The 25,855-nt window shown below is 41.1% G+C and overlaps 3 protein-coding genes across 6 annotated transcripts; 1 reads left to right on the forward strand and 2 right to left on the reverse strand.

The window, feature by feature from the left end:
• LOC310948647 (protein phosphatase Slingshot homolog 3) lies at positions 1 to 11,297 on the forward strand. Of its 2 annotated transcripts, none has more exons than XM_083915845.1 (17): positions 1 to 130; positions 1,344 to 1,505; positions 2,479 to 2,516; positions 2,602 to 2,788; positions 4,101 to 4,216; positions 4,352 to 4,420; positions 5,301 to 5,366; positions 5,989 to 6,171; positions 6,318 to 6,411; positions 6,553 to 6,681; positions 6,928 to 6,974; positions 7,139 to 7,285; positions 8,264 to 8,464; positions 8,606 to 8,816; positions 8,900 to 9,001; positions 9,097 to 9,183; positions 9,891 to 11,297. In XM_083915845.1, the coding sequence occupies exons 2-17, from the start codon at positions 1,455 to 1,457 to the stop codon at positions 10,026 to 10,028; spliced, it is 1,866 nt and encodes a 621-aa protein (XP_083771971.1). In that variant the 5' UTR covers positions 1 to 130; positions 1,344 to 1,454; the 3' UTR covers positions 10,029 to 11,297. The 2 variants fall into 2 exon arrangements, with proteins under 2 accessions (XP_083771971.1, XP_083771970.1); XM_083915844.1 differs by having other exon boundaries at positions 4 to 130; positions 1,340 to 1,505.
• Positions 11,298 to 11,736: 439 nt separating this feature from the next.
• Positions 11,737 to 13,801, reverse strand: mrpl18 (mitochondrial ribosomal protein L18). The gene is made up of 4 exons (XM_083915820.1): positions 13,565 to 13,801; positions 13,302 to 13,470; positions 12,107 to 12,341; positions 11,737 to 11,999 (listed from the first exon to the last, which is right to left on the reverse strand). Exons 1-4 carry the CDS (start codon positions 13,653 to 13,655, stop codon positions 11,922 to 11,924), a joined length of 573 nt encoding a protein of 190 aa, XP_083771946.1. The 5' UTR covers positions 13,656 to 13,801; the 3' UTR covers positions 11,737 to 11,921.
• A 1,339-nt stretch (positions 13,802 to 15,140) lies between these two features.
• On the reverse strand, positions 15,141 to 24,362 carry LOC310948149 (V-type proton ATPase 116 kDa subunit a 3-like). 3 transcript variants are annotated; one of them, XM_083915175.1, is made up of 21 exons: positions 24,226 to 24,362; positions 22,728 to 22,854; positions 22,299 to 22,377; positions 22,050 to 22,198; positions 21,847 to 21,942; positions 21,382 to 21,443; positions 21,167 to 21,293; positions 20,965 to 21,047; positions 20,762 to 20,855; positions 20,388 to 20,600; positions 20,146 to 20,296; positions 19,889 to 20,028; positions 19,521 to 19,678; positions 19,352 to 19,442; positions 18,748 to 18,866; positions 18,411 to 18,624; positions 17,286 to 17,396; positions 17,114 to 17,200; positions 16,897 to 17,017; positions 16,459 to 16,630; positions 15,141 to 15,974 (listed from the first exon to the last, which is right to left on the reverse strand). In XM_083915175.1, exons 2-21 carry the CDS (start codon positions 22,842 to 22,844, stop codon positions 15,881 to 15,883), a joined length of 2,478 nt encoding a protein of 825 aa, XP_083771301.1. In that variant the 5' UTR covers positions 22,845 to 22,854; positions 24,226 to 24,362; the 3' UTR covers positions 15,141 to 15,880. The 3 variants fall into 3 exon arrangements, with proteins under 3 accessions (XP_083771301.1, XP_083771303.1, XP_083771302.1); XM_083915177.1 differs by having other exon boundaries at positions 22,728 to 22,850; positions 24,226 to 24,303; XM_083915176.1 differs by lacking the exon at positions 24,226 to 24,362 and adding an exon at positions 24,091 to 24,207.
• Positions 24,363 to 25,855: the final 1,493 nt, after the last annotated feature.

The raw sequence follows: 25,855 nt of genomic DNA on the forward strand, positions 1-25,855 counted from the left end.
GGTGGATCAGTCCGGCTGTAAATGGTGAAGTCTGCGCCCCGAGAGCGACAGAGGGCGGAATAATATCAGGAGGAACAAACAAGCAGCATTCAAAGCAGGAAGCGAGAGTAGGGGACCCGTGTGGAGCAAGGTGAGAAAATACATTTGTAGTTGTTTTAGTTTTTTTTTATGTTTTCACGTTAGCAGCGGCGGCTAACGTCACCGTCCGCTGCTCCGCTCGGGCTGACTCTCACAGCTCGGTGTTTGTGCTGGTTGCTGTTACGAACCGCGGTCTGTTTTTGGGCTCGTCAGTCCAGATCAGAAGCACTTCGTTTGGATTACTCATCTGTTAACAATGTCAGAACAACAGGAGTGTTTTATCCGCACGCAGCGAGCTGAAGACATGTCACATATTCGCTGCAGGGGCTCATGAAACCCTGTATGGGAATGTGTACATGTATATATTATATATACTGCTTTATATCTACTACATTTCTATTGGCTGATATTACTGTGCATCCTGAGACACCCTTGTTTACAAGACTGCACTTCATAAACAAGCATTATATCTAATAAGCACAAGAGGGAACTCCATTATCACTATAAGTATTATCATATTATCAAATATTTCTTTTTAGGAAAAGTTTTGGCTCCCCCACTTAGATGCTGTTAAAGATTAAATGTTTTTTTTATTTTTATTTTCTTTATTTTAACCTGTAGCCCTTTGAGATGTTTGATGAAAAAGGCACTATAAAAACAATGTATTATTGTTATTGTTATTATTATTTATTAATAATAATGATATGTTATTTAGTAGTCCTTCATTTTCTTGTCTCTTTTTTTCACACGATGAAGTTATTTGGCACTTCAGGATTGCAGTTTCATTCCAATATATGGAAAGAATGACAATAAATTATATTTAACATCCTGATATGGATAAAATCTTCTATCACGGGACATTTAATTTTGTGTGTGTCATGAAAATAGTATGGCATCTACTTGAACCTCAATTTATTAATAATTTTACAGATTAAATAACCAGATAAAAACAAATATCCAGATCTAGGAAGGTGAATTACCAGATTATCAAGGCACAGCATCACATTGAAGCCAAAAAAAGAAAATCCTGTTAATCCACTAATGTCACTGAGCGATGATGGCACAATATAACCAGAGATGTGCCATAACCTCTGACAATAACCCATTCTGTTCCTGTACCGGATTAAACAACCCTGTTACTTTTGTGAAAACTATTCCAACCATTTCATAGGACTTCTGAAAGCAGGTGATATGCAGAATAAATCCTATTTATTGGTTTTAATAGAACCCAAATATCAACATTTCTCCTTTTTCTTCCCAGAAAGAAATACCACCGTTCGCCCCGCCCACTGCACACTTCTGGCTGAAGAACCTGCAGAGCCTGTCTGAGCCTGCCAGCAACCGCAGGTTAAGTGGAGACAGACCTGTACTCTGCAATGGCTCTGTTGACCCTGCATAGGCTCCCGTCCACCACCACCACCGCTCCAGTGAGTTCAGCCGCCCCCCCAAGCTTCGTTGTACGCAATCTTTCTTTACAAAGATTGATTCAGAGCTGTTCACGCTGGACTCTTCCATTTACCTGAAAGATAATGAGGCTGCAGGGGGGCGTGATCGCACCGATGGGCTTACAGAGACAGTCGTCATCATCATCACCCCATTCACATTCATTACAGGGAGTTCAGAGAGTGATTGGATCACCTTCTGTCTGTCTCTGTAGTTGTTTAATGCATACATATAATCATATAAGCACTGTATCATCAGCCTCTGTCTTTAACTTTATGTCCTCACTCTATTGTGATTATTTACTTTTTCTTCTAGTCTTTGTCATTGCCAACTAAACCATAAATGACCTGTTTTTTTTTCTTTTGCATATTTTTGCCAAAGTATCTAATCTCCCTTTTTTCTTCTTCAAACCCTCATCATTCCTCTCCTGGCTCCTGCTCACTTCTCCTCTTTACATTTTTTTTCTTGACTCTGTCTGGACTTGTCAGTTGCGTAACAGGTAATGTTACTGTCTCAAGTTTCTCTCTACGTAAACCCTTGTTACTGCTACTTCTCTTGCTTTTGTCCTTCCCCCTCTCTTGCATTGTGTTTCTCCCTTAATTTCTTATCCTCTAATTTCACTGCTAATATTGTTGTCCCGCCATAGTCCACCCTCACTCTTTGTGACTCACTTCAGTCTCCCACTGCACCTTATCGATGTTGTGCCACATTTCACCTGAGAAAATACTGAACATTTTTCCCGTTACACACACTGCCAGAAAATTTGCTACGATATTTCACTTCTTTAGTCTTCATCAAGTTAGAAATACTCATATTAATTACTTATGTATTAGAATTCCTGCATAAAACTGTCAACATGTTACAGTGTTATTTGTTAGAAACGGTCTAAAAAAAACACAATTATTGGGCAAAGTCTTCACAGTCTTTTTGATGATCTTGTTATTTTATTTTTTAAAGGATGAAAGCTTCCAAAGAAGAGGGCGACTTCAGAAAAGGTAGATGTGCACCAGACTTGTAATTACACTCCTGACAAAACGATTCCCACTTGGTGGGTTACACCTGACGTCTGTCCATCTGTAGGGAGAGCTTTGCCCTTGTGAAGGGGGCGGTTCTTCTGCTGGAAGAGGACGAGAGGGCGGGCCTCGATGAGGAGTCTTCTCCCACTCCACCTTCTCCTGTAAAGGAAGCCGGCGGAGCACCAGACGCACGACACAGACACATTCAAGCCATGGTGGAACAGCTCCGACCAGAAGATACCGTCAAGCTGGTGAGGCCTCACGTTTACCTGAGCAATGCGAATCAGATCCGTAAAAGTTGAAAGAATTTCGATTGGTCGGCTAAATAATGCATTTCCATCAACATGTGCGATCGTATCTCAGGTAAAGGTCATGACATCAGTGTATTGAGTTGATTCTGATGGAATCGTCTTAGCCTTGTGAGATCTGGATGGTCTCCCTGATGCTCCATTGTATTTTACACACAGATCAGTCTGGTAACGTGTGATGGAGGAAATTTGGAGCTGTTTGCCAAGCAAACGTCCAATCAGCGTTGGTTTTGAGTTTAAGTGAGACACAATTCAAATCCAACCTAATGTAGACACATTTACAGACAGTGGTAGCCCCAATTCTGTTAGCCGCTCGCTAAAGCCTTTTTCTCTTGGATCCTTTGGTTGGAATATGGACGAGGCGCCTGAAATTCTGCCTTTTATCTGTGATTTGCGTTACACAAAAGGCAAATATCCTTTACTGACACATTGTTTTCTTTCTGAGGTTTGCCTCAACCCTGTTATTATGTCAAACGCTTTGTTAATCTGATTGGTTGATTTGGCCGGATAGACAGATGGTTTATCCAATCAGCCCCTTCCCAAAAAATCTCAAAGGAGAGTTCCTAGATGGAAATGCTGAGCAAATGAGAATCATGCAAATCAGTACATCCGGCAGAGTCAGATTAGAATCATCTTGCTCTTCGAACAAAAGACCCATTTTAGAGCAGTTCTTACTATTGGAGCGATTCACTTCTTCTGTATTAACCCTTGTCTAGTTTCCCTGATACCTCTAGGATAGGCTTTCACTATTACTGCTTTCGGGCTCAGTGCCACCCAAGACGATTGTGAATGGTTTAAAGAAATATGAAATAGCCAGAGCATTTTCTATCCCAGAACGAAAGCCTGTAAAGCAACACCCCAGAGCTGGTGTATGGTGTGTCAATGCAAGACTACATTAAAGCTAACCTGTTGTTCAGTCAGAGACCGGACCGGGCCGTCACAGGTTTAAACATGCCGTTGGTCCAACAGTTTACCTGTGGACAAGATTAAGCTTGATTTGATGGAACAGGAACTCTCAAAGCAAAACATCTCCCACACATCACACCTGATCAGTTTAATTACATTTTGATAGTGATTATAGCACAATATGTTTTGCGGTAAGCGTAATCTGACAGGTTTGTTTGGTTGAGTGGGTAACTTCAGACTTCAGAGGAAAGTACATCAATTGTTCTCTTGCCTTCCTTTTTGTCTTCTTTTCTTTTTCACACATCCTCTGTCTCCCTGCTGCTCTCCTTCTCTGCACGCTGTACCGCAGGCGGTGCAGCTGGAGTCCGCCAGCTCGGTGAGAGTCAGGTATCTGATCGTTGTCTCCACCCTCGGCAACAAACACGAGAGCATCCTGCTGGGCATGGATTTCCCCAACTCAAACAGGTGTGTGTGTCACCAAGATGCGAGGTGTACTGTGTCACAAAGATAAGATTTCCACTCAGTTAATAATTTCTGATTGAGCTGAATTAAACTTCCTTCCTTGTCTTGTGTTTCTGTGTCCTCCCTGCGTCCCTGCAGCGATCAGTGCACCCTCGGCTTGGTGCTGCCGGTATGGAGCGACACGCAGGTGTACCTGGATGGAGACGGGTAAGGGATTTTTTTTTAAGGGGCGATGAGGAATGAATTGAACGTGTTAAAGCATAGCAGGGAGTTTGTGAGGCAGACAATGTCTGGGATTCTGGCCAGAGATCATGTGAATGAGTCTCTATTTATGGAGCTGAATCATTCTCCATAAATTACAGATGCTTCTATCGCTGCTCAGACCTCAGACCTCTAAGCATGGAGATCATGTGTTCTTTGCAATGAAATGAAAATGGAAGTACTGTTGGCTTCTTTCTTGTATCAGTAAAAGGTTAGCCAGAGTTTAGCCAGAGTTTAGCCAGAGTTTAGCCAGAGTTTAGCCAGAGTTTAGCCAGAGTTTAGCCAGGGTTTAGCCAGAGTTTAGCCAGAGTTTAGCGATTCCCTGGTTGCATTGTGGTGCATCCAGAACCCCAAACATCCACTCTGACTCAGTTGCAGTGTAAGTCTCAGTGACCTTATAAACCAGCTATGCTTTGATTAAAATGGTTGAGGCTGTTTTTGGCTTGTGGCCACACATTACAGGGTTCTGCTAGAGTATGAAGAAAAAAAAGGGCTGTGAAACTGAGTTAGCAAGCAGCTCTAAAAACAGTCAAGCTCTGCTGTGGACTGCCTTATTTTAACTAAGACTGCCATCTCACACCAGCATGTTCACCCTCATCAGGCTGGTTCACACCTCCAACTGTGCCGATATCTCTCTCTCTGTCTATCATCACATTTTCATTCCCTATTTTCTTCACATTCAGTGTCCCTAATTTACACTGAATAATCTCTCTGTCTTCTCCATTATAGTCCAACAATGCTTCTTATCAGTGTTACTTCCTCAGTTCTCTCGTTCTACTCTTTATTCTCAGTCTCTTAGCTCATGCTTCTGTCTCTTTTTTCACAGTGGTTTCAGCGTGACGACAGCTGAAGAGACCAGAATCTTTAAGCCTGTTTCCATGCAGACTATGTGGTGAGTAAAAAATGACACCACTGTATTAATGTTGAAACATTCATGTACTACGGCATCCAGCGCATCATTTTTTAAAGCGGCTCAACAACTGCGTGACTTTCCATCACTCTAAATGCCGCGGCCCGAAGAATTTCATTTTTTTAAGCTCGTCTGTCCCGATATCTAAGCAACGCCTTGGGGGAATTTCTTTAAATATGGCGCAAAGATGAGCGGATTGGACTTCGGAGGTCAAAGTCACTGTAACCGCACAAACTGCGTCTTGGGCCATAACTCAACATTTCATACAAATGTCAACAGGATAAAATGATGCAGTGATGACATTTTGTATCCAAAAGGTCAAAAGTCAAGTTCACTGTGACATCATAATGTTTCTGTCCATTATTCAACGCCATAACTCAGGAACAGAAGAGGAGACATTTGATTGAATACTTTATTGGTAACAGTAATCTTAAAACCGGGGATGATTGTTGAGATCTTCTGCGCTGCCGGGTTGAAGACGTGTGTGAAGCATCCAAGTTTAACCAAACGGGACAGTAATTCTTGTTAGCCTCTCTAGCTTCTGAGGTTTTTGTATCCTCAAATCTACATCATCTACTGTCCTCCCTCTCCCCACCGCTGAAAGGTCAGTGCTGCAGGTGTTGCACGGCTGCTGTGAGCGGGCGGTCCAGGCAGCAGTGATCCCAGGTAATGGCCTGGAGTGGGCCCAGCACTACCACCAGCACATCGAATCTGACCGCTTCTGCCTCAACGAGTGGGAGGCCATGCACGACTTGGAGTCAGTCCGCAAAGACAGTAATGGAGAGACGTAAGTAAAAACCTCTTAATTGTTGTTAGGTGTAGTACTGGAGTTAATATACAGTATTTAGTCACATTCCACCTCTGCTATAAAATGGATGTTGTCATCTGTTCATGTCACCTTGTACTTAAGTTTCACTTCTCTTGCATTTGAAGCTCTGCAGACAGAAATTCCAACGAGGTTTTGATCAAAGAGCACCTGAGAGACATAATGAGGACTGAAGACCTGGACAACCTCACGTCTAAAATGGTAAGACATGCGGGCAGATATAAAGAGGAAGTCGGTTTGAATAAAGTCAGAGAACTGTTTCGGGGAAATAATTGGTTAAAATAAAAATCTAAGAGAATGTTTGTGCCCCTGTATCATTAAGTATTTCCTTTACTTCCGTAGGTGCACACTGCCCTGAAGACGAAGATAGGCTTCGACTTGAGACCCTTTAAGGAGTACATTGACAATGAGATCCTGGTCACAATGGCTCAGATGGACAAACCCTCTAAAATTTTTGACTACCTTTACCTGGTGAGCGATCAGCAGGCTTCAAAGACAGTAATCAAATGTTTTTTACCAGCACGGCCAGAATTCTTTCTTATGCTTCAGTCAATAAAGTGACAAAAGTGTGCTTTCACCAGGATGTCATCATGTGACCGTAACTTCCCCTTTGTGGGACATCTGTGTTGACAGAGATAGGGAAGAAGACTCTGTCGGCCCTTTCCTTTTTGTCCTCTGCGCCCTCGACTAAGCCTCTCATTCTTTATCTGGTTTCAGGGCTCTGAGTGGAACGCAGCTAACTTTGAGGAGCTGCAGAAAAACAAGTCAGTGTTTCTCACTTGCAACGTTTTCCCTATAGCTTTGTGTGTTGCTGTGGTTGTCCATCACTATTTACCATTGTCTCATGACGTGGGTAACACTGGATTGTGTTTTGCTGAGTCACCTCTGTGGCTCTAAGCTTTTTTTGTGTGTCTTTATGTTTTTTCAGTGTGGGCTATATTCTGAATGTGACAAGGGAGATTGACAACTTTTTCCCAGAGTCCTTCACCTATATGAACATCAGAGTGTACGATGTGGAAGCCACTGACCTGCTCCCCCACTGGACAGACACGTACAAGTTCATCAACATGGCAAGGTAGACCTGAAACCCAGGGCACGTCAGACACGTAACGTTCAAACTTATGAAAATACATTGTGCAGGCTTTTGCAGGTTGCAGTTGTAGACAAGCACAGCGCTATCACATCTGTGTCATTAACCACATTGCATTTAGATTTGTCCAATTACGTTAAATAATGTTTCATTACTTGAGACTGCTGATCTGAACTGAAGCTCCAGCAGGAGGAGAAATAGTTGGCGACTCATATATTAGTTGAAAACGAATCGATTTATCAGCTAATCGTCGCAGCTCTAGTTGGCGTAGCACAAAGACTGGAAGCAGAGGGAAACGGCTAGCCTAGCTCTGTCCATTGGTAACTAAATCTGCACTTCAGCCCCTCTCAGCTCACTAACTGATGGAGTATTTCTTGGCTCACTTAGCAGTTGCCTGATGACCAGTGGAGACTCCCGGAAGTAATTGTGCGTGGCCAAGAAAATAGTCCCAAATATAAGCCCCTTAAAACAAGAAAAAAACAAGGGTTGTACTCCGTTAATTGTCTTTTAAGTTACAGTTACAGTATTTGTCACAGAGTGAGCTAAAACAATGGTGACTTATCATATGACCCACTAATGAAAGCACTTCTACTTGCCTTTTTGCTGAATATTACAATCTGAGTGTCTGTGGCAACATCCCTCTCTAGATGTAAATGAGCCGCCATGTTAGCGACGTTGCTGACAATGGTTGGTCTGCCGGCCCAGATCGTCAGTTATGCTGCGTTCACTTGTAATCGGAAATGTGAAACCTCATCTTCTGAGTCAGGCTTGTAGTAAGGGCAGAAGTGTAATAGCAACGTGTGTGTGTGTGTATGTGTATGGATTTAGGAGGGTAACACATAGGGGACGGACTGGAAGTAGAAAGGTGAATGTGTGTCAACAAAGTTTCCATAGACCTCAAGAGTTTTTGTGCGTCTTGTCTAAAGCACTGAGTGAGTTTCTCTGGATGTCTGTGTATCACAGGAAGAGCGGACAGGCCGTGTTGGTGCACTGCAAGATGGGAATTTCTCGCTCTTCATCAACGGTGATCGCCTATGCCATGAAGCATGAGCACTGGCCACTGGATATGACGTTGGCCTACGTAAGGGATCGTCGGTCCATCATCAAGCCCAACGACGGCTTCATGAGGCAGCTGCAGACCTACAGTGGCATCCTCAATGCCAGGTCAGGCGAAGTGTTAGGCCTAAAACGTGTAAATGACAAGACCATACTAACATATTTTTAGTTTTTTCTGTCTGTGGCTCTTAAGTATAGATTTGTGGGCTCATGTGTGGATTTTTGCTCTATGTTCCTTTATAATTCTAGCCAGCAGCGTCACAGCGCACTCTGGAGGCGAAAGTCGAGAGACCAGAGGCAAAAGTCAGTACGCAAGGAGGAGGGAGGTGAGGAAGGAAAGCCAGAAGACGAAGAGGGGGAGGAAGAGGAGGAGGATGAGGGTCTTGATGATTATGATCTGGGAGACGAAGAGGATGTAGAGAGCTCAGATGAAAAAGATGAGCCGAAGGAAGACACAGAGGTAATTAGTTACAACAGTGATATGTTATTAGCATTTTACTTCCTGTTTGTCTTCACTCCTTTTATCTTCCCAAACCCACTCAGGTGTTTGAAGAGCCCGCCCCCCTGCCTGAGATCAACCTTGGGCCCGGGCAGACAGGACCGCCATCCGTCAGTCCTGTTATCACAGTAAATGAACCAGAGAAGGTGAGCCGACATCTGAAGCCGTTATCTTTGCCTCATTTGTGGTGCAGATCTCACACCTTCATTAAATCTTTTGATTTTCTTCCTCTCATCTCCAGGTCGCTTCGAGTGTCAATCGCAGCGGCAGAATGAACCTCTTCTCCCTCATGGAGTCCATCAGTGACGAGGATAAAGGACGTGAACAGGTAAATAAAGCAGAGTGCCAGACCCTCGTTCATGCTCTTTATAGTTTAGCCGTCGTTCACACAAATGGCTAAATTGTAAGTTGAAAAAGAAATTAGAGGAGCTCGGTGTTGAAACTCACCCTGCACATCAGTTTAGTTTGTTTTGCAGGTGCAAAAGCATAACGCGTAAATACAAATTAAATAAATGACTCGATGAGTAAATTAATATGCCATTAAAAGTACAACTTGTATTAAAAGTAAATGTAGGCATCAGTTAATTGGTAAAATGTGACAGGTTGATATAGTTATTTCAATAGTCTTTTTTTATTACCTTTTGTATTTTCCCTATTCATTTAATTTTTCGGTTTATATCTTTAATTTATTATTGCATTTATTTAAAATCTATTTATTTATTGTTAAATGTCCTTTTTTTAGTATTTATTCATGTATTCATTTTCTTTGCATTTTCTCCTTATTTATACCCACAAACATTTATTTCGGCACATTCATTTTGTCATTAGGCAGCTCCCCTTCTCCATATAAATACAATCTCACTTTAATTGTTGAAAGTTGTTCTTTTCCCACTAGATGTCCTTATTTTATTAGAAGAGCTGTTGTTAACTTCCTTTCCCTTATTTAAGGTTGAAAACATGTAGAAGTTTTAGTTCAGTGCAAATGTTTATTTAAATAGCTGCTCTATAAGCTACACTTTTGTGTTTCTTTCAAAGCTGCTTGGCAGTCCGAGGCGGTCCCCGGTATCACGAAGACGTAGCCAAGGGCGACGGGGTCTCATGCACCAAAGAGCATGTGTGGATGTTTCACCTGAACCACGAAGCCTGCCTGACGCCGGTCACAGCGAACCCTAAAGTGACCAGAGACGGAGGAGCAGGGAGGAGGGGGACACACACAAAAAGGAAGAAACGCGGTGGAGGAAAAAAAACTCAAAACACCTGAAGGAAAACATGCGCTGGTTATATATGCCAAGGTTTTTTTTTAATGCTGATACACTCTGGCTTTGTATTTTAGATGATTTAGATTCTGAAAGTTTTATTTCATGGTAAACCGAACATCTCTGATGGTAATTATTCTAGCTGACGGTTAACTGTTGACAAAAGGATCTTTCTGCTATGCTGAAAAGATATCTCATGGCTGAAATCATTATCAGTGTACACTGTTGTATTATTCTGGGTTTTTTTTCAGAGCTTTTAGACATACACACACGTAACGCTCTCCCTCCATTCAGTGTCCCCTCTTGAGCTCTCGCACCAACACTCCGGAGATGATACCTATGCAATTACTGTTCTCCTTTTTCTTTCCACTGTTAATATGAGACTGTATGCTGCCAATCCAAGGTAGACGGTTTTAAATGTTTTCTTATTTTACTGCATCCAAGCTGTGTGCGTCATGGACCAAGTCGGAGACAGTTTTGTGTTTGCCAAACAATGTGCCAATGAATATAGTCAATTTCAAATCTTTATAATGAGAACCCATTTTATTTTTACTCATTCTATTTAAACACCAGGGCTGTACGCGTGCCTTCAACCTGAGAATGAAATACGACTCCATGACTGGTGTTTCTGCCACTAGGTGGTGGCTGCATATTGTATGAATATTGTACTGTTTCTGATTACAGTATAAATGTGACTTTCCAAAGTTCTGCATGTATGCCTGATGCACATATATACAGTTTATATATATATATATATATATATGTATGAACACATAATTGCTGATGACCTCGGTGCATGTCAAGTGTTTTTATACCAACATGGGAGAGCAAAGTGTTCAGGGTTTTATCATGTATTTATTTTGACGTTATATGGATTGAGATTAATTATTCAAAATACTGTTTCCAGACTTTTGATCACAGAGTGCTGGTGGCTTTTTATCCAGTGAACCCAAGCTAAAGCTTATTTAATTTAACCTGCATGCTCACCATTAAAGAAAACATGCACTTTATAATCCCACAACACACTGTCCCCACCGCCTGAGCCAACGTCACACTGTACTATGAATTATCTTTTTTTTTTTTATCTTGTCCACATGTATATGCCTTGTTGTATTAAGCTCTTCACTGTCTGCACCTCACTCTTGTTTACAACAAGCACCATGAGTGGAAAAATAAATGATTATACTCAAACCAAACACTTTGTTTCTTCAGGGTTCTCACTGTCTCACAGGACATTTTCGCAGATGATCTACTTGGTATCACACAAATATGTTCTGTGGAAGTCTGGGGCTATAACCCATCTATGAAATATCTTATGTGCTTAAAAAACTATAGTTACAAGCAGTTACTCATATTTTTATCTGAAGAAGTTATTGTTGAAGTTGGAATGTCATCCAACCTGCATATGCTAGCGTTACAACATCAGTGCCTTTCATCTGTAAACCATTCAAACGTTAATATTCACCCTTTCAGAAGTCAAGGTTTTGGGTCTCATGTTCATCTGAAGGAAAATAGGAGAAAGTTGAAATCGTTTTCCAACAAGATTTATAATTTTTCTCTCATTTTCCGTGACTGGAACCCTGATTCTTGATTAAATAATACACCAGAGGACAAATGCTTCAGTTCAGAAATATTTTATGCACAAAAGAAAGCACGGGGGAAAAGCAACCTTACTTTCATCTCATTTTGTTTTTTCTTATTTACTGTAGTGCTGTTAAATATCAGTACAGTCATAAATCACAAAAGAGCAGAGAGTAAAGGGTACAGAGGACATTTTTACAAAACAACTGATGTGATAAATGACCTGAATTCAGGTGCCGACGTATTTCCTTCTGGGTTCACTGAGCGCGATTCCTCCCTCTTTCATTGCCGACCTGAAAGACTGAACCTGTGAAAACAAAGTCAGGGAGAGAGAAACATGAAGCAGGGGGCGACATGAGGAGGGAAAACACACAAATATATTCTCTAGAAGCGCTTTGTGCAGCATGTACTCACAGCTTCAGAGCGGTACGTCCAGGGAATCGCATGAAACACCATCCTGGTGATGCCAGCCTGCTGGCATCGTAGTGCCAGCACCTCGCCCACAGCCTGACACGCCGCCGCGCAGTTTGTGGAAGCCAGCTCCTTCTTCAGCGCCCATTCCTTGGTTGTGCAGGAAACCACAGGGACAGGAGAGCTGCTGGAGAACACTTGTGCCGTCACAAAGTGCAGGGTGCGAGAAAACACCAACCTGAAAAGACGACAGAAGCAAACATTAAAAACAGAAGAGATAGGGGCCAATTTAGATCTGCAGGATTAAATACTAACTTTCTTCGTATAGCACCTTTAAAAACGGTGCTTTGACAAAGACATGATGCACAGAGGTCAATGTAACAGAGAGCTAACACTAAGGCCAAACAAGAGATGCAAAACATAGTAGCAAGAAGACAAATAAAAACAGTAAAACCTGAATAAAAGCCTGCAGATAAAAAGGATAAAACAATAAAATAAATTTTAAAAAAGCAATAAATAAAAGTAGACAACATTACATTAAAGGAAGTTGATAACAACAGGTTTTAAAAAGTGATCTAAAAGAGTTCACTGATGCCGGTGAGAATTAACTTATGAACTTGTGATTTTTATTTATCCACGCGTTTTTTAGGGGTATCGGCCGATGCAGGGGCTGCGTTCGCCTATTCACAGCCTTATTTACAGACAGGCGTCCACGGGCAGCTCCGTGGTGCTTTTTTAAGTTCAATAAATGTTCCTTTTTTTAAATTAAGACTCTATACATTTTTTATCACGATTGTGCAATTTTTATGATGTAAATTGAGAGAGCAAAAGTAGTGTCTGCTCCAAATATCGGCTCAAGAAAATCGGCAGTCCTTATCGGTCGTCGCTATGGCTGAAAAAACTGTATCGGCCTCAGCTATAAAAAACCCATATCGGTCGATCCCTACTATGCATTGTAAGGTAACCTTGGGTGTCTTGCAAGGTGCCCTCAAATAAAATGTATTATTATTATATAATAATAATGATAAGTCGTCCACGATGTTTACGATGCACATCTATCTAAAAGAGATTTGTGACATTTTATACACACACACGTTTAATGAGACCCACCTTAAGTCTAACCTACCCACTGACACAAACATCAGCATTTATCCCCAACTGTCTTTAGTCTCTCACACACACTCACAAACTCACACACCTGTGGTAGAACTCCTTGTGGGGCCAGGTGGTCTTCCAGCCCCGGTCCTTCACAGCCAGGGCCATCTGCTCCAGGTTCCGGGGGTTTCTGTTGACAAAGGTCGGGTTCACGCCTTCATCTTGATCCGCGCAGGGCTCCGGTTGAGAGGCAGCCTGACTCAGGCACCGAGCTGGAAACACAAACGGCGCCCGTATGTAACGTACACGCTTGTAAAAGAAGGTAAAGGTAAAAGAGCTGGGGGAAAATACCGTAACTTGACTTACATGTCTGGTTTGAAGCCACAACTGGACGACATTGTTGAATTTGACCTAACAACGGCCGCAAACTGCGAATCACTCCGCTCAAAGACATCATCTCCTCAACTGTCACTACATAAACTAGTCCAGGCAGTTTGCGGGCAGCCGGTTAAACCTAATGTTATGTCCTTATTAATATGAAAACATCTAATTATGTGATAAAACATTCACCCCGACATGCGGAGCGCCATCTTTGACATTCACACATCCGGTTCACTTGGTGTGGTTTTAGAGGCAGCACTGACAGAAACAAGCGCCAGCACTTCAGTTCCGCCTACAGGACAAAACAACAACATGATGCGTTCTGCTCATACAGTCCATGGTTTTGCTGTACTTTCCTGTCCATTTACTCTACAGTAACTTCCAGTGGTGCAAAGTAGAAGTAGTGTGCTTTATAAAGTTTTGAGATATTTCTTGACAAAAAGCTTCTTCCCTCCCTCTCTAAGAACATCCTCTCTACCTCCACTTACTTTTGCACCTTTTCAATTCAATTGTATTCATAGTGCCAAATCATGACAAAAGTTATCTCAAGACACTTTACAGAAGGTCAAGACCACACTATGACTTGTTCATGTTTTACAGAGACCCAACAATTCCCCCTATAATAACAATAATATTTATATACAGTATTTATCCAGCAATCTGGTGAACACAGTGGGAGCGAAAGCCTCATTGTGTATGTATGTGCATATATTTATTTCGATTTTTATATTTTATTTTACTATTTATATTTTTGCTGTTTACATTACCAATTGTTGGAAGCTGCTAAACTGTTCCGTTGTCCTAAAAACAATGACAATAAAGATCTGATCTGATATATTTTAATTTTATACTTAAACCTCAGCACAGTTGTTTCACTACATTGCATTTATCTGACGGTCTACAGTTAATACAGTAGTAAGCTTGATAAGCACTTTTACTTGTGATATGTAGGGTATATTTCGCAGATAATACTTTTACTTAAGTAAGATTATGAATAATAGACTTCTTACTATGAATGTTACTTCGTTACTTTTTGTACTTACACTCAAGTAAAGGATTTTAATACCTCTTCCATTATTACCTTCACAAATTAGTTTAAGATATAGATTTGTTAACTCCTTACCAGGGTGTTGGACCTGGTTTGCTCATTCACCTTTGATGTATATCATTCACATGTATTTTTTAAATAATTTTATAGCTATATGGTTTAGAGAATATTATAGATTTAAGACGAGGGAGGGACTCAGACAGAGCCATGGATTTATAGGCTGCTGATATTTCAGGGCCATGGTCGGGCCAGAGATTGTAACTTGCACAAACCTCAGTCAAATAAAGGATCAATGAGTCAGGCAGACTAACATATTCAACGGATAACCCCTCTGCCCCTGCACTCTGGATGACAGGTCAACACGGGGGATACATTTGTCTTTTTGTTAACAAGAGGGATGGCACCCCCATCCTATTGCGTACTTGTCATGGACATACCTGACACACATGACTATGCAACAGGCAAGGTAGCTGTTCAGTAAATGACTTCGCACAATAACAAGAAAATCAACTTTAATTTCAGTTCAAATTTGATCCATTTAACAGTGCAAACCGGCAGAAAGAAAAACAGAGAGTGTGAGAGAAATGTCCATGTTTTGTTCAAAATAGTGGCATGATAATGGAGGTTATTATCCGTCCAAAAGACTTAGTGGATAGACAAGCACTCAGTCCTAGTAAGGCACCTGAAAACACTGCCAATAAATACATGTGTGCTTGGAAGACATGTCAATGAAAATCATCTTTGGCTCATGAAAATCATTCAGATAATTCCCTGCTATCATTTGAGGAATCCTACAGGGCTGTCTTATCGCAGCACAATACACCAATTCAACAATAATACATTCCCTTCAACTGCAGAACAGATTCATTATTGGATGTGCTTTCCCTTTTCATAATTGATGTCTATAATACATGTTCATACACTGAAAACTAAATGATTACTTTGTTTTGAGCTACTGAAACAGTAATTAGAACAATATATATAACACTGTTAGTGAAAAAATTAGCAAGGGGATACAAAAAGTATATTTTTTCATTTCACATGGAATTGTATTTCATCATATAGGTACTCATTTTGATTCTACTGATGCAAAAATAACAGTCTTTACCACCATAATTTACCACCTGCAGGCAATAGAACGCCATTATGTGAAGACAGGGAGATAGAGTCATTCGTATGTGTGTAGTTGCAGTCCAAGTACTCAATAATATACATAAATTAATAGAACCGTTTGGCAAAATTAGTTTGGAGGATCATATAGCAGCTGATGCACTGATCAGAGTTGAGAAAGAGAAAGGGCTCAGCTTGTAGCCTGATCCACTGTAGAACTTGTTCTGAAACTCCACCCTGTAAGAGAGAAAAGCAAAGTCAACATACCATTTTAAAGGTATCCGAGGAAGCCCTGTGGACGGTTAACTAGGTTATCTAGATTGTATATTATCCTGATGTTTGGTACAGACCTAAATGACAAAATATAGTTTGAAGGAAAATGAAAAATGTCAAAACTAATGTGAAACAGTTAACCAAAAATATTTCTGTGTGTAGCTGTTTTTAGGTACATTGCCATTAGCTACAGTCACGGATATGTTTTGACTTTGTGATGTGATTTAGGTTCATGTTTCATTTCTCATTATATGCTTATGTTTCTCATTATATGTTCCAATGTTTGTGTTTTTTTGGTCTCCTATACTTCCATAAATAGCATAACTAACTAACTAACCCCCTAAAACAAAAATATATCACATATGTTACTCAGTGTGCAAACACCCAGCATATTTATGAATGAAACAACACATTTTCCCCTTTGTTCTCTCCTCTCTCCCGTCCTTACCAGTGCAGACGGAGCGCGTGCAGGAAAGCTGAGAGTCCCTCCATCACCAGCAGGATGGAGACAGTCAACATAGCAAAAAAGGCGAAGACCACAAAGAGGACTACAGATCCCACATAGCCCTCCCACTTAAGGGCAATACGCATCACCATCACCCACAAGACCTCTGAGAGCTCTGTGGAGACACAAATGAATCACCGTCAGATCATGTGCGAGTGAATAACTGGCTGAAAAAAGATTTGTATGAGTGTCTTTGGTGAGAGGAAGTCTGTCTGTGTGTGTGTGTGTGTGTGTGTGTGTGTGTGTGTGTGTGTGTGTGTGTGTGTGTGTGTGTGTGTGTGTGTGTGTGTGTGTGTGTGTGTGTGTGTGTGTGTGTGTGTGTGTGTGAAGCATGTGAGTATGAAGGTGTATATTGTGTTTGTCAGTATGGATGCCACTAACGTGCGTGTGCCAAGCTGAGGGCCCAGAGGCGGAGGTAAGAGGCGGTGTTGGAGATGCAGCCCAAGCAGTACTCTATGGTGTGGATGGCCTGATGCATGAACACGTCTGCAGCATCAAACTCCTGCAGACAGATTAAACACTTACAAAAAAAACCCACAACAATCGGGCTGTATTTAATCCATTCAGAGAAATTAAGTTATTCAGTCTCCTCTCTTACCTCCTCTTCAGCAGCTCCTCCCTCCACCTCCCCCTGACGAGCATTGATGGAGCTTTCCTCGGCCACCAGCGGACGTCTGTCTTCCTCCTGATGTTGCAGAGAACCAGAAATGTGTCAGAGAATACATCCGACTCTAGACGAAAAGTTAAAGTTCATTCAAACACGGACTCACTACTTGACGCCGTCTTCTCTTGAATGTGACGTATTCATACGTGGGCTTCCCTAGCAGGAGGACCGGCACAGAACACAGGGCCAGCAACACCAGGATCTTCTGCACCACAATCTGCACATGAAGAGTTAATGTTACGCTTTTGAGCAACACATGCTCAGTTTAGCAAGACATTCTGAAGGACAACACTGTTGTTTCTGCAACTTGTTGTATATTTACAACAAAAGAGTTTACACCAACTTCTGCAAATGATTTTAAAAGCATGTCATAGTTCCAGTGCTATGTTATTTTTATTGCTCTCTTCCAGATGTTCCCTGGTTTCGGTTGACACTAGTATAGTATGTAAATGAGCTTGCAGATGCTTAAAAGTAGTAGAAGTACATTTCATTGTGCTTTTGTCATCATTGCATTTAATGCCGTTAAAGCACTAGTAGTTTTAAGAAGTCTTCTTCTTCGTCGACATCTGAGGTTTAAGAGTAATCTGTCAAACTGCTTAATTTGTCGAAAATAAAACCCCAAAAAGGAAACAACCACACACGGAAGGGGAAAAATAAGTTAAGATATGGTAACTTTATCCCCCAGTTAGAGCTGGTAAATGTGGCCCGGGAAAGGGAAGTTTGGGGTCCCCTGCTAGAGCTGCTGCCCCTGCGACCCGACCCCGGATAAGCGGTTGAAGATGAGTGAGTGAGTGAACTTTATGCTTAAAAAATATGCGGATGAGCTGTTGTGACACTTTAATGTACCTATTTTGGAGAATTTTTACAGAAATACAATTCATTTCCAGAACCCAGAAACAACAATGATGCAGACTAAATGTTCGCTGTGATGGGTTCCATGTCTCAAGCAGGTTTCCGGCTGTTGATTTTCATACCTGTGCGCTTCACGAGAGACATTTTGGCCTTTTTACATTTTTGTTGTTTTGGATTTTGGTAGTTCTACCTCAGCTCCTATAATATACTGTGTGTCATAATAAACTGTGCAGCCATAAATAAAGACAATCAGATCCTTAAAAATGCCCCCATTTAAACCCATTATAACCACAACATTTGATCGTACGGACATAAAAGCATAAATTTTAAAGCGAAAACAGCAAAATGTAGCTTTTGGGGGAAAAAAACAACCACACACCTGTCCTTGATAGAGCTGGGGGTTCTCAGGGTTGTCTGTGAATAGGAACATGTCTATGAAGTGAATAAGTATACTGGGAGCGATTTGGGACTGGGCGGGAGAGTAGGCGATCCACTTGAAGACCACCATGAACACCAGGTAGCCAAACAGACACACCATGAAGAACAGCTCAGGGATCAGCACAAAGAACACACTGCTGATCTGACCAAAGTGCCTGGAGAAAGCAGGGAAACAAAGATGTGTGATGGCAAGTCCGAACAAATACGAAAAGAAACAAGAACGGAGGTACACACAAAAACACACACACACACCAAAAAAGTAAATGGTGATCACTTACCAGTAGTTGAAGAATGACAAGCAGACTCCAAAAGTCATGTGAATGACACCGATGATGACTGACATCTTCATCTTGTACGAGTTAAGGAAAGTCAGTTTGTTGTTGGACAGCCCCCAGACCTGCGACAAACGACAAACGGGGGAAAAAGAGGATGGACGAGAAACGATGACAGATGCCGTAGAGCGCAGAAAGTGCTAAATAATCCTTCCCATCCTGCCAGGTCCCTCTACCAGCTGCTACCCTCTGGAAAGAGAGTTCAACGCCTCAGAGGTAAAACATCTAGCTTTTGCAACAGCACATACCCTTACAGCTAATCTGGAATAAAGGCACTTTATTAGTATGCGCTTTATAGATAGACTGAACAAGACACTTTATGGGAAGTTCCAAACCAAACGTTTTTCTTTTCTTTTTTCTACTCGTCTAAATGATTGTCTTTTATGTACTTTTATATACTTCTTTTATGTGCTTATGTTCCAGTTTGTGTACTGCCTCTGTGACATGATTGGCACCAAGACAAAATCCAATCAGATTATTTTGAATTGGCAGTTAGGTATTGAAGTTGAATAGAAAGAAAATAGTCGGGTTCCTGAGCCTGAAGCCATACCGGGTCGATGCCAAATGGATAGGGAGTGGTGAAAACACCTGGCACAACAGGATCCATGGACAAGTACTGGTTCCCCGCCAAGACTGACACACTGAAAGAAATGAAACGCACTCAGGTAAGATGGAGAAGAAATGTGTTGGGACTGGAGAAAACAAACAAACAAACTTACTTCCATATGTTCTTCTCGAACATCGGGCCGACGTGCCACGCTGAGTTGAAGGTGCTGACGCCTCTGCTGAAGCACTCGTTGTAAATGGCCCCCGTGTAGACAGAGAACAGTCCCATCAGCAGAATCAGATACCTTCCTCCGAACATCATCGTCCAGATCTGGTACAAAACATGGACAGGGAACGATTTCAGGCCAGTTTTGATCTCATCGTCTCTAGTTTTACGGATGTTTTATAATATGGCAGGCGTCTTACATTCATTTTTTTAACTCAAAAATATTACAAACACAGTAAAAAACGCGTGTGTGTGTGTGTGTGTGTGTGTGTGTGTGTGTGTGTGTGTGTGTGTGTGTGTGTGTGTGTGTGTAACCTCATTCTTGTTCTTCTTGAGTTTGGGGTCCTTCTCCTCAAGGACCATCCAGAGTGCCCCCAGAGTCATCAGTAAACCATGACCCACATCCCCAAACATCACAGCAAACAGGAAGGGGAATGTAATTACGGTGTATACCGCTGCGGAGGCATGAGAGAAAAGACTTGACTAAAAACCGGTCCTACTTTAAACATCTGACATGACCCTTTTCCATTAATGCATTAAAGATCAAAGTTTTTCTGAGGTAAGCAGATGACCTGGATTGACTTCACGGTAGCTGGCAACTCCGTAGGCATCAACAATGTTCTGGAAACCCGATGTGAAAGAGTTGACGGGAAACAGCGTAGGTGGAGGGGTAGAGGAAGGCAGACGGTTGTAGAAAGAGTCCACACTACTTCCACTTTTCCTCTGAGGATGGAGAAGAGAGTTGGGAAAGATGAATAGAATAAGAAATTAAAAAATGATTTACTCATTTATGTCAACCCAGTCTTTGTCTTACCCCTCCCTCTCTCAGCGCGCTCTGCAGTTCGGGCAGCTTGGCAACAGGACACCAGGCCTCGGCGATGAGGCATTTGTCTGTGACGGAGGGGCTGCAGAGATTCAGCACCATCTGCACCGCCTTGCACTTCTGGACGCGCACCTTCCACTGGGGCAACACAGCCACCGCCCGCATCAGCAGCTGCTGCAGGAAGGACTCGGTCTGCGACAGCACCTGAAGTAGAGGGAAGTGAGAGGGTTTTAGAAGGACTGAGCGGACAAAAATACTTCTCTGAAGAAAACCCCTCCCCCAAGTGTGATGCAGACATTATAAGAAGAGAGGGCGAATGCTGATGATTATATCAGTGTTCTTTTATAAACATGCACTACACTTACTGCTTTGATATCTTCAATTCTGCCTTGAAGTCCCTGAAGAATCTCCTCTCTCTCAGCCGTGCTCTCAGGATATGCAAACGTCTGTGTGCGGAAGCTGTGAGGACGGAAAATCAAAAGATATTCAACAAGTTCAACAGACATTGTGGGGTGGAAATCTACAATAAAAAAAATAAACAAACAAACTGATGCACACGTTTACCCACCAATCACATATCTTTTTGACTTTCTGTCCGATCTGATCTCCCCAAAAGGAGATGAGGAACACTGTCCATTGCACCATTTCCCCCTGAAAAACAAAGAAACAGCTGTGATAAAACACCCGGGAGATGTGAAAAATCAACAGAGACTATGCCTCATATTCACAATCCCCTCTCTCTCTCTCTCTCTCTGTCTCCAAGTTCCCACCGTGTCCGGGTGCTCGAGCCGTTCCTCCATTTCTCTGAAATCCACGATGATGTAACCGCGACACGCCCGCCATAACAACCGTTCAAATGAAGGGACCTTCCAAGGATGGACCACTCCTGCCACGAAACTGTGAGAGAAGAGATGCAGTAGTAAACGCGTTGAATGTACATAAAAACATGAAATTCTTAATAGACATCTAAGAAAATACGATCTACCTGAGGTGGACATCTTGGCGGTTATCAAACAGGCCTTGGCTTTCCAGTATAGGTGGTGGCGCCTGTGAGATGAAGCCAAAGTTTGCAGTTTTAGTTTGATCACACCAGAATAATATTTAAAAGGTCCCATATTGTAAAAAGTGAAACGTCCATGTCTTTTTTTTTTTATAAAGCAGGTAAAGGTGCTTTATAAATACTGTGAAAGTATCAAAACACCAATCACAGCAGACTGGGCTTTTTCAGGAGGGGTCTTATAGAGACGGGCGCTAAAATGGAGCATTTCAGACAGAATAAAGGGATATTCAAACAGACAGTATGAGAAAAAGATTAGGTTTGTTGAACATTAAAGCGCGTAAACATGTTCTAATAGAAACACAAAATACAAATATGAACCTGAAAATGAGCATTATCTGGGACCCTTAAAGAAAAGCACATAAATGATGCAGGAATAGTAGTTCTTCCCACCTGTGAGGCTGTGAGAGAGTGCGTCCTGGTCAGGACTCCTTGGTACTGACAGAGCTGGGTCAGCTGAGCCCGGAGGCTGTCTCTGTTCCTGGACACCTAGTGTGACACAAACAATCAGTCAGGCCTGATAGGCTCAGCCTCTTTTAATAGCATACTAACGAGAAAACGGAAGCTTTTCTTTGCATTTAGCGCCTTGATTTCACCTCTTTGAGCTCTCTCGCCAGCCTCTCGCACTCCTCCTCGATGGTGATGAGTTCACGAGGCTGAGGCGCCGACGGTGTTGGGCACGGAGGAGGGAGGGGACACTGCATGGGGGGAGACAGGGAGCGACGGATCTCCTGCTCCAGGAACGCTGAAGGGCAGATAAAGAAGGACAGAAAGAGAGAGGAAAACAATTATAAATAAAGAACATGGCCGAAAATAAAAGTGGGAACAGTGAGTCAATGACTTACTTAAAGTTTTCTCAAGTTCCTCGCATCGTCTCACCTCGCCAACAAACTTCCTCTGAAAGGCGTTCACGTTGGGATTTAACTAAAACATCAGAGCAGAGTGGGGAGGAAGAGGATTACTCATGGTCATCTGATGACAATAATTTGGTGACTCAAAGAAACAGCCATCTGATCCGAACTCAGATTTGGAGAAATGCTTCACATTCCCAAGTGACTTCCCAAATGTAAATAGATCAGTTGCTGTGCTCTGGCTTGTAATGTGAGCCAACACACAAGCATTTAAGGCATTATAGGAGGCAAAATAGTTGCACATAGAAAGTTAATCCGGTCCAAACATTAGCTGACTACTTTAGGAGGCAGACAGGCCTCCTCGAAGCTTTTCACCACAAGATCACGAACAAAGAGCTCAAACCAAAAGTTTAATTCACTCACATCTCTGAATTCGACCAGGCCCAGTTCTCCAAGCTCGCTGACGCAGTTGTAAGCCGAGCCGGACTGAAGGAAGAGCTGCACCAGGCACACCTCCTCACTGCGAAACATGGAGCCCATGACTGCCTGTCTGCACGGACACAAGCCCAAATTAATTATTTTCCCTGAGAGTTGACAACGTAGTCAAAGTGCTGCGGTTTATAGTGGAGCGAGGGATATGATTGAGAAAGTAAAGAGCGGAGAGAGGCAGTAAACTGTAAAAAAGAAAAAAAGTTCACAGAGGGCATTTATTCTCAGTTAGGACAATAAAAGTGTCTCTGTGACAATGCAGAAGCTTGTGAGTGGAAACTGCAGAAAGGGGAAGCATCAGGTCCCCCTGACTGTGAGGATCAGGTGGGATTTCCATTCTTGCACAGACGCGTTTCTGCAAATACAACAGTCTCAGTTTTCATTCAGTTGTGAGTTAAATCCCTTTCCGATGCACTAAATAAATTGCTTCACACAGAAATATACAGCTGCCAGTTTATTAGACCCAAGATAAAACTAATGCAGCTCTGATACAAGAGCTCTGCAACACATGTTCAGGTGTCGTTGAAACTGTTCTAGAGAGGTTTGTGGAGCATTTTTTTGTGTTATTCAACCTCGTTCATATCAATGGAAGTGGACAAACAGCAGCATCTAAAAACCTCAGCCTCAAAAATAACCAACTAACACCTCTAATAATAATAGTTTAGCTGTTACAAAATCTGAACATTATAACCTTTGTAAAGGCTGGATGTTTTTGCACATTGGTCTTGTCAGACTTTATCAGTTTTAGCTAAATAACGTTATAAGTTAAGCACAATAAACCAACACCCCAGGAACTGAAAGTGCAATAACACCCCCACCCTCCACTTCATTTTGACACTTTTTTTTTAACATTACTACTTAATTTGCATATATATTTATCTTGATTTTTACATTTTGCTACTTTATATTTTAATATCTATATTGCCAATCATTCAAAACTGCTGAACTGTGTTGTGTTGTCTAAAAAACAATGGCTATAATCTATCTATCTATCTATCTATCTATCTATCTATCTATCTATCAACTGAGTATGTGTGTGAGGACTTGTTGCTGCCTAAATAAACATTTACAGGAAAAGAGTTATAACTACAAATACATGCAAGTATACAAAGGAAAAACTGTTTCTAGAGGAACTTTCTTTAAACAAACATTAACCCCGGATGTTTCACCTCTATAATTCTGCCTCAGTCTACTTTTTTTGCCATAATCATCAGATAAAGGACAATAAGTTTGGTTTTTAGCGACACACCATGTTAAAATGAAACGAGTCTAAGAGCAGCAGCCAACTAAAAGTTACCTTTAAAACGTTTGAGGCAGCTTTTCTGTGATTGGTGAGGGGAATCCCGTGAAGGAGAAGAAAAGAGGCACAAGGGTTTTGATTCATTCGCGGCGGATAAGAGCTCAAAGTGACGCTGAGTCGGAGACGCCTCACCTGTCTGCCTCCTAGATCCCGCCGGACTCCAGCCTGCTGTGTTTCGGGCTGTCCAGCCTCGTACCGACGGACACACCGGTGACTGTTAACCGGGACGAGCCGACCTGTTTATCACAACTTCTCGCTTCAGTCTGCACTTCCCGTCTGTGGAAGTCACGTTACTGCAGCCTCACGTGACAGCGGACAGCGCGCCTCTCATTTGGCCACGAGGGGCCGCGACTTTCAGTCTTTTCTGCATTTATACATAAATGTATAATTCTGCAGCAGGTAAGAAGAGTAATGTTTATATTTAATATATTCAGAAAATAAAATAATAATTAAAAACAACTTTCAGTCTTTTCTGCATTCATACATAAATGTATAATTCTGCAGCAGGTAAGGAGAGTAATGTTTATATTTAATATATTCAGAAAATAACAATAATTAAAAACAACTTTCAGTCTTTTCTGCATTTATACATAAATGTATAACTCTGCAGCATGTAAGGAGAGTAATGTTTATATTTAATATATTCAGAAAATAAAATAATAATTAAAAACCACTTTCAGTCTTTTCTGCATTTATACATAAATGTATAACTCTGCAACTTGTAAGAAGAGTAATGTTTAGATTTAATATATTCAGAAAATAACAATAATTAAAAACAACTTTCAGTCTTTTCTGCATTTATACATAAATGTATAACTCTGCAACTTGTAAGAAGAGTAATGTTTATATTTAATATATTCAGAAAATAAAATAATAATTAAAAACAACTTTCAGTCTTTTCTGCAGTTATACATAAATGTATAATTCTGCAGCATGTAAGAAAAGTAATGTTTGTATTTAATATATTCAGAAAAAATAATAATTAAAAACCACTTTCAGTCTTTTCTGCATTTATACATAAATGTATAACTCTGCAACTTGTAAGAAGAGTAATGTTTATATTTAATATATTCAGAAAAAAATAATAATTAAAAACAACTTTCAGTCTTTTCTGCATTTATACATAAATGTATAACTCTTCAGCATGTAAGAAGAGTAATGTTTATATTTAATATGTTCAGAAAATAAAGTAAAAAACAACATTTAGTCATTTCTGCATTTATAAATAAATGTATAACTCTGCAACAAGTAAGAAAAATAAGATTTCTATTTAATATGTTCACTAAAAATAATTAATTAAAAAAGTTCAGTAATTTCTGCATTTATAAATAAAGGTATAACTCTGAAACATGTAAGAAAAGTAATGTTTGTATTAAATATTTTCAATAAAAATAATTAATTAAAAAAAACAGTGATTTCTGCATTTATAAATAAATGTATAAATCTGCAACATGTGAGTTCAATAAAAAAGAACATAATTTAAAAAAACTTTCAGTAATTTCTTAATTTATAAACATGTATGGTATTGTGTATAACTGGAACATGTAAGAAAAGTAATGTTTAAGGCCTGACGTCATTTAATCGATATTATCATGTGAGCGGTAGTTTTGCTAAAGAGCAGCAGTTGCTAAGCGACACCATGGTGATTAAATCATGGCGGCTGTGACCGGAAACGCTTCCTTGAACACGCGTGTGACTCTGTGGTGTGACCGTATATATATAAGTTATTATAAATATTAAACATGGTTTTGTAGATTGTTCA

The sequence above is a fragment of the Echiichthys vipera genome, assembly GCF_963691815.1.
Source record: "Echiichthys vipera genome assembly, chromosome: 6".
NCBI classification, from domain to species: domain Eukaryota; kingdom Metazoa; phylum Chordata; class Actinopteri; order Perciformes; family Trachinidae; genus Echiichthys; species Echiichthys vipera.

Coding starts and splice junctions, on each gene's coding strand:
- LOC310948647 (XM_083915845.1), top strand. CDS start 1,455: ATGGCTCTGTTGACCCTGCATAGGCTCCCGTCCACCACCACCACCGCT. Junction 1,506..2,478: donor CCACCACCACCACCGCTCCA/GTGAGTTCAGCC, acceptor TATTTTTTAAAG/GATGAAAGCTTCCAAAGAAG. Junction 9,184..9,890: donor AGGATAAAGGACGTGAACAG/GTAAATAAAGCA, acceptor TTTCTTTCAAAG/CTGCTTGGCAGTCCGAGGCG.
- LOC310948149 (XM_083915175.1), bottom strand. CDS start 22,844: ATGGGCTCCATGTTTCGCAGTGAGGAGGTGTGCCTGGTGCAGCTCTTC. Junction 21,048..21,166: donor GGCTCGAGCACCCGGACACG/GTGGGAACTTGG, acceptor TTTGTTTTTCAG/GGGGAAATGGTGCAATGGAC. Junction 19,679..19,888: donor TCAAGAAGAACAAGAATGAG/GTTACACACACA, acceptor GTTTTGTACCAG/ATCTGGACGATGATGTTCGG.
- mrpl18 (XM_083915820.1), bottom strand. CDS start 13,655: ATGATGTCTTTGAGCGGAGTGATTCGCAGTTTGCGGCCGTTGTTAGGT. Junction 13,471..13,564: donor TGTGGCTTCAAACCAGACAT/GTAAGTCAAGTT, acceptor TTGTGTTTCCAG/CTCGGTGCCTGAGTCAGGCT. Junction 12,000..12,106: donor GGACGTACCGCTCTGAAGCT/GTGAGTACATGC, acceptor TTGTTTTCACAG/GTTCAGTCTTTCAGGTCGGC.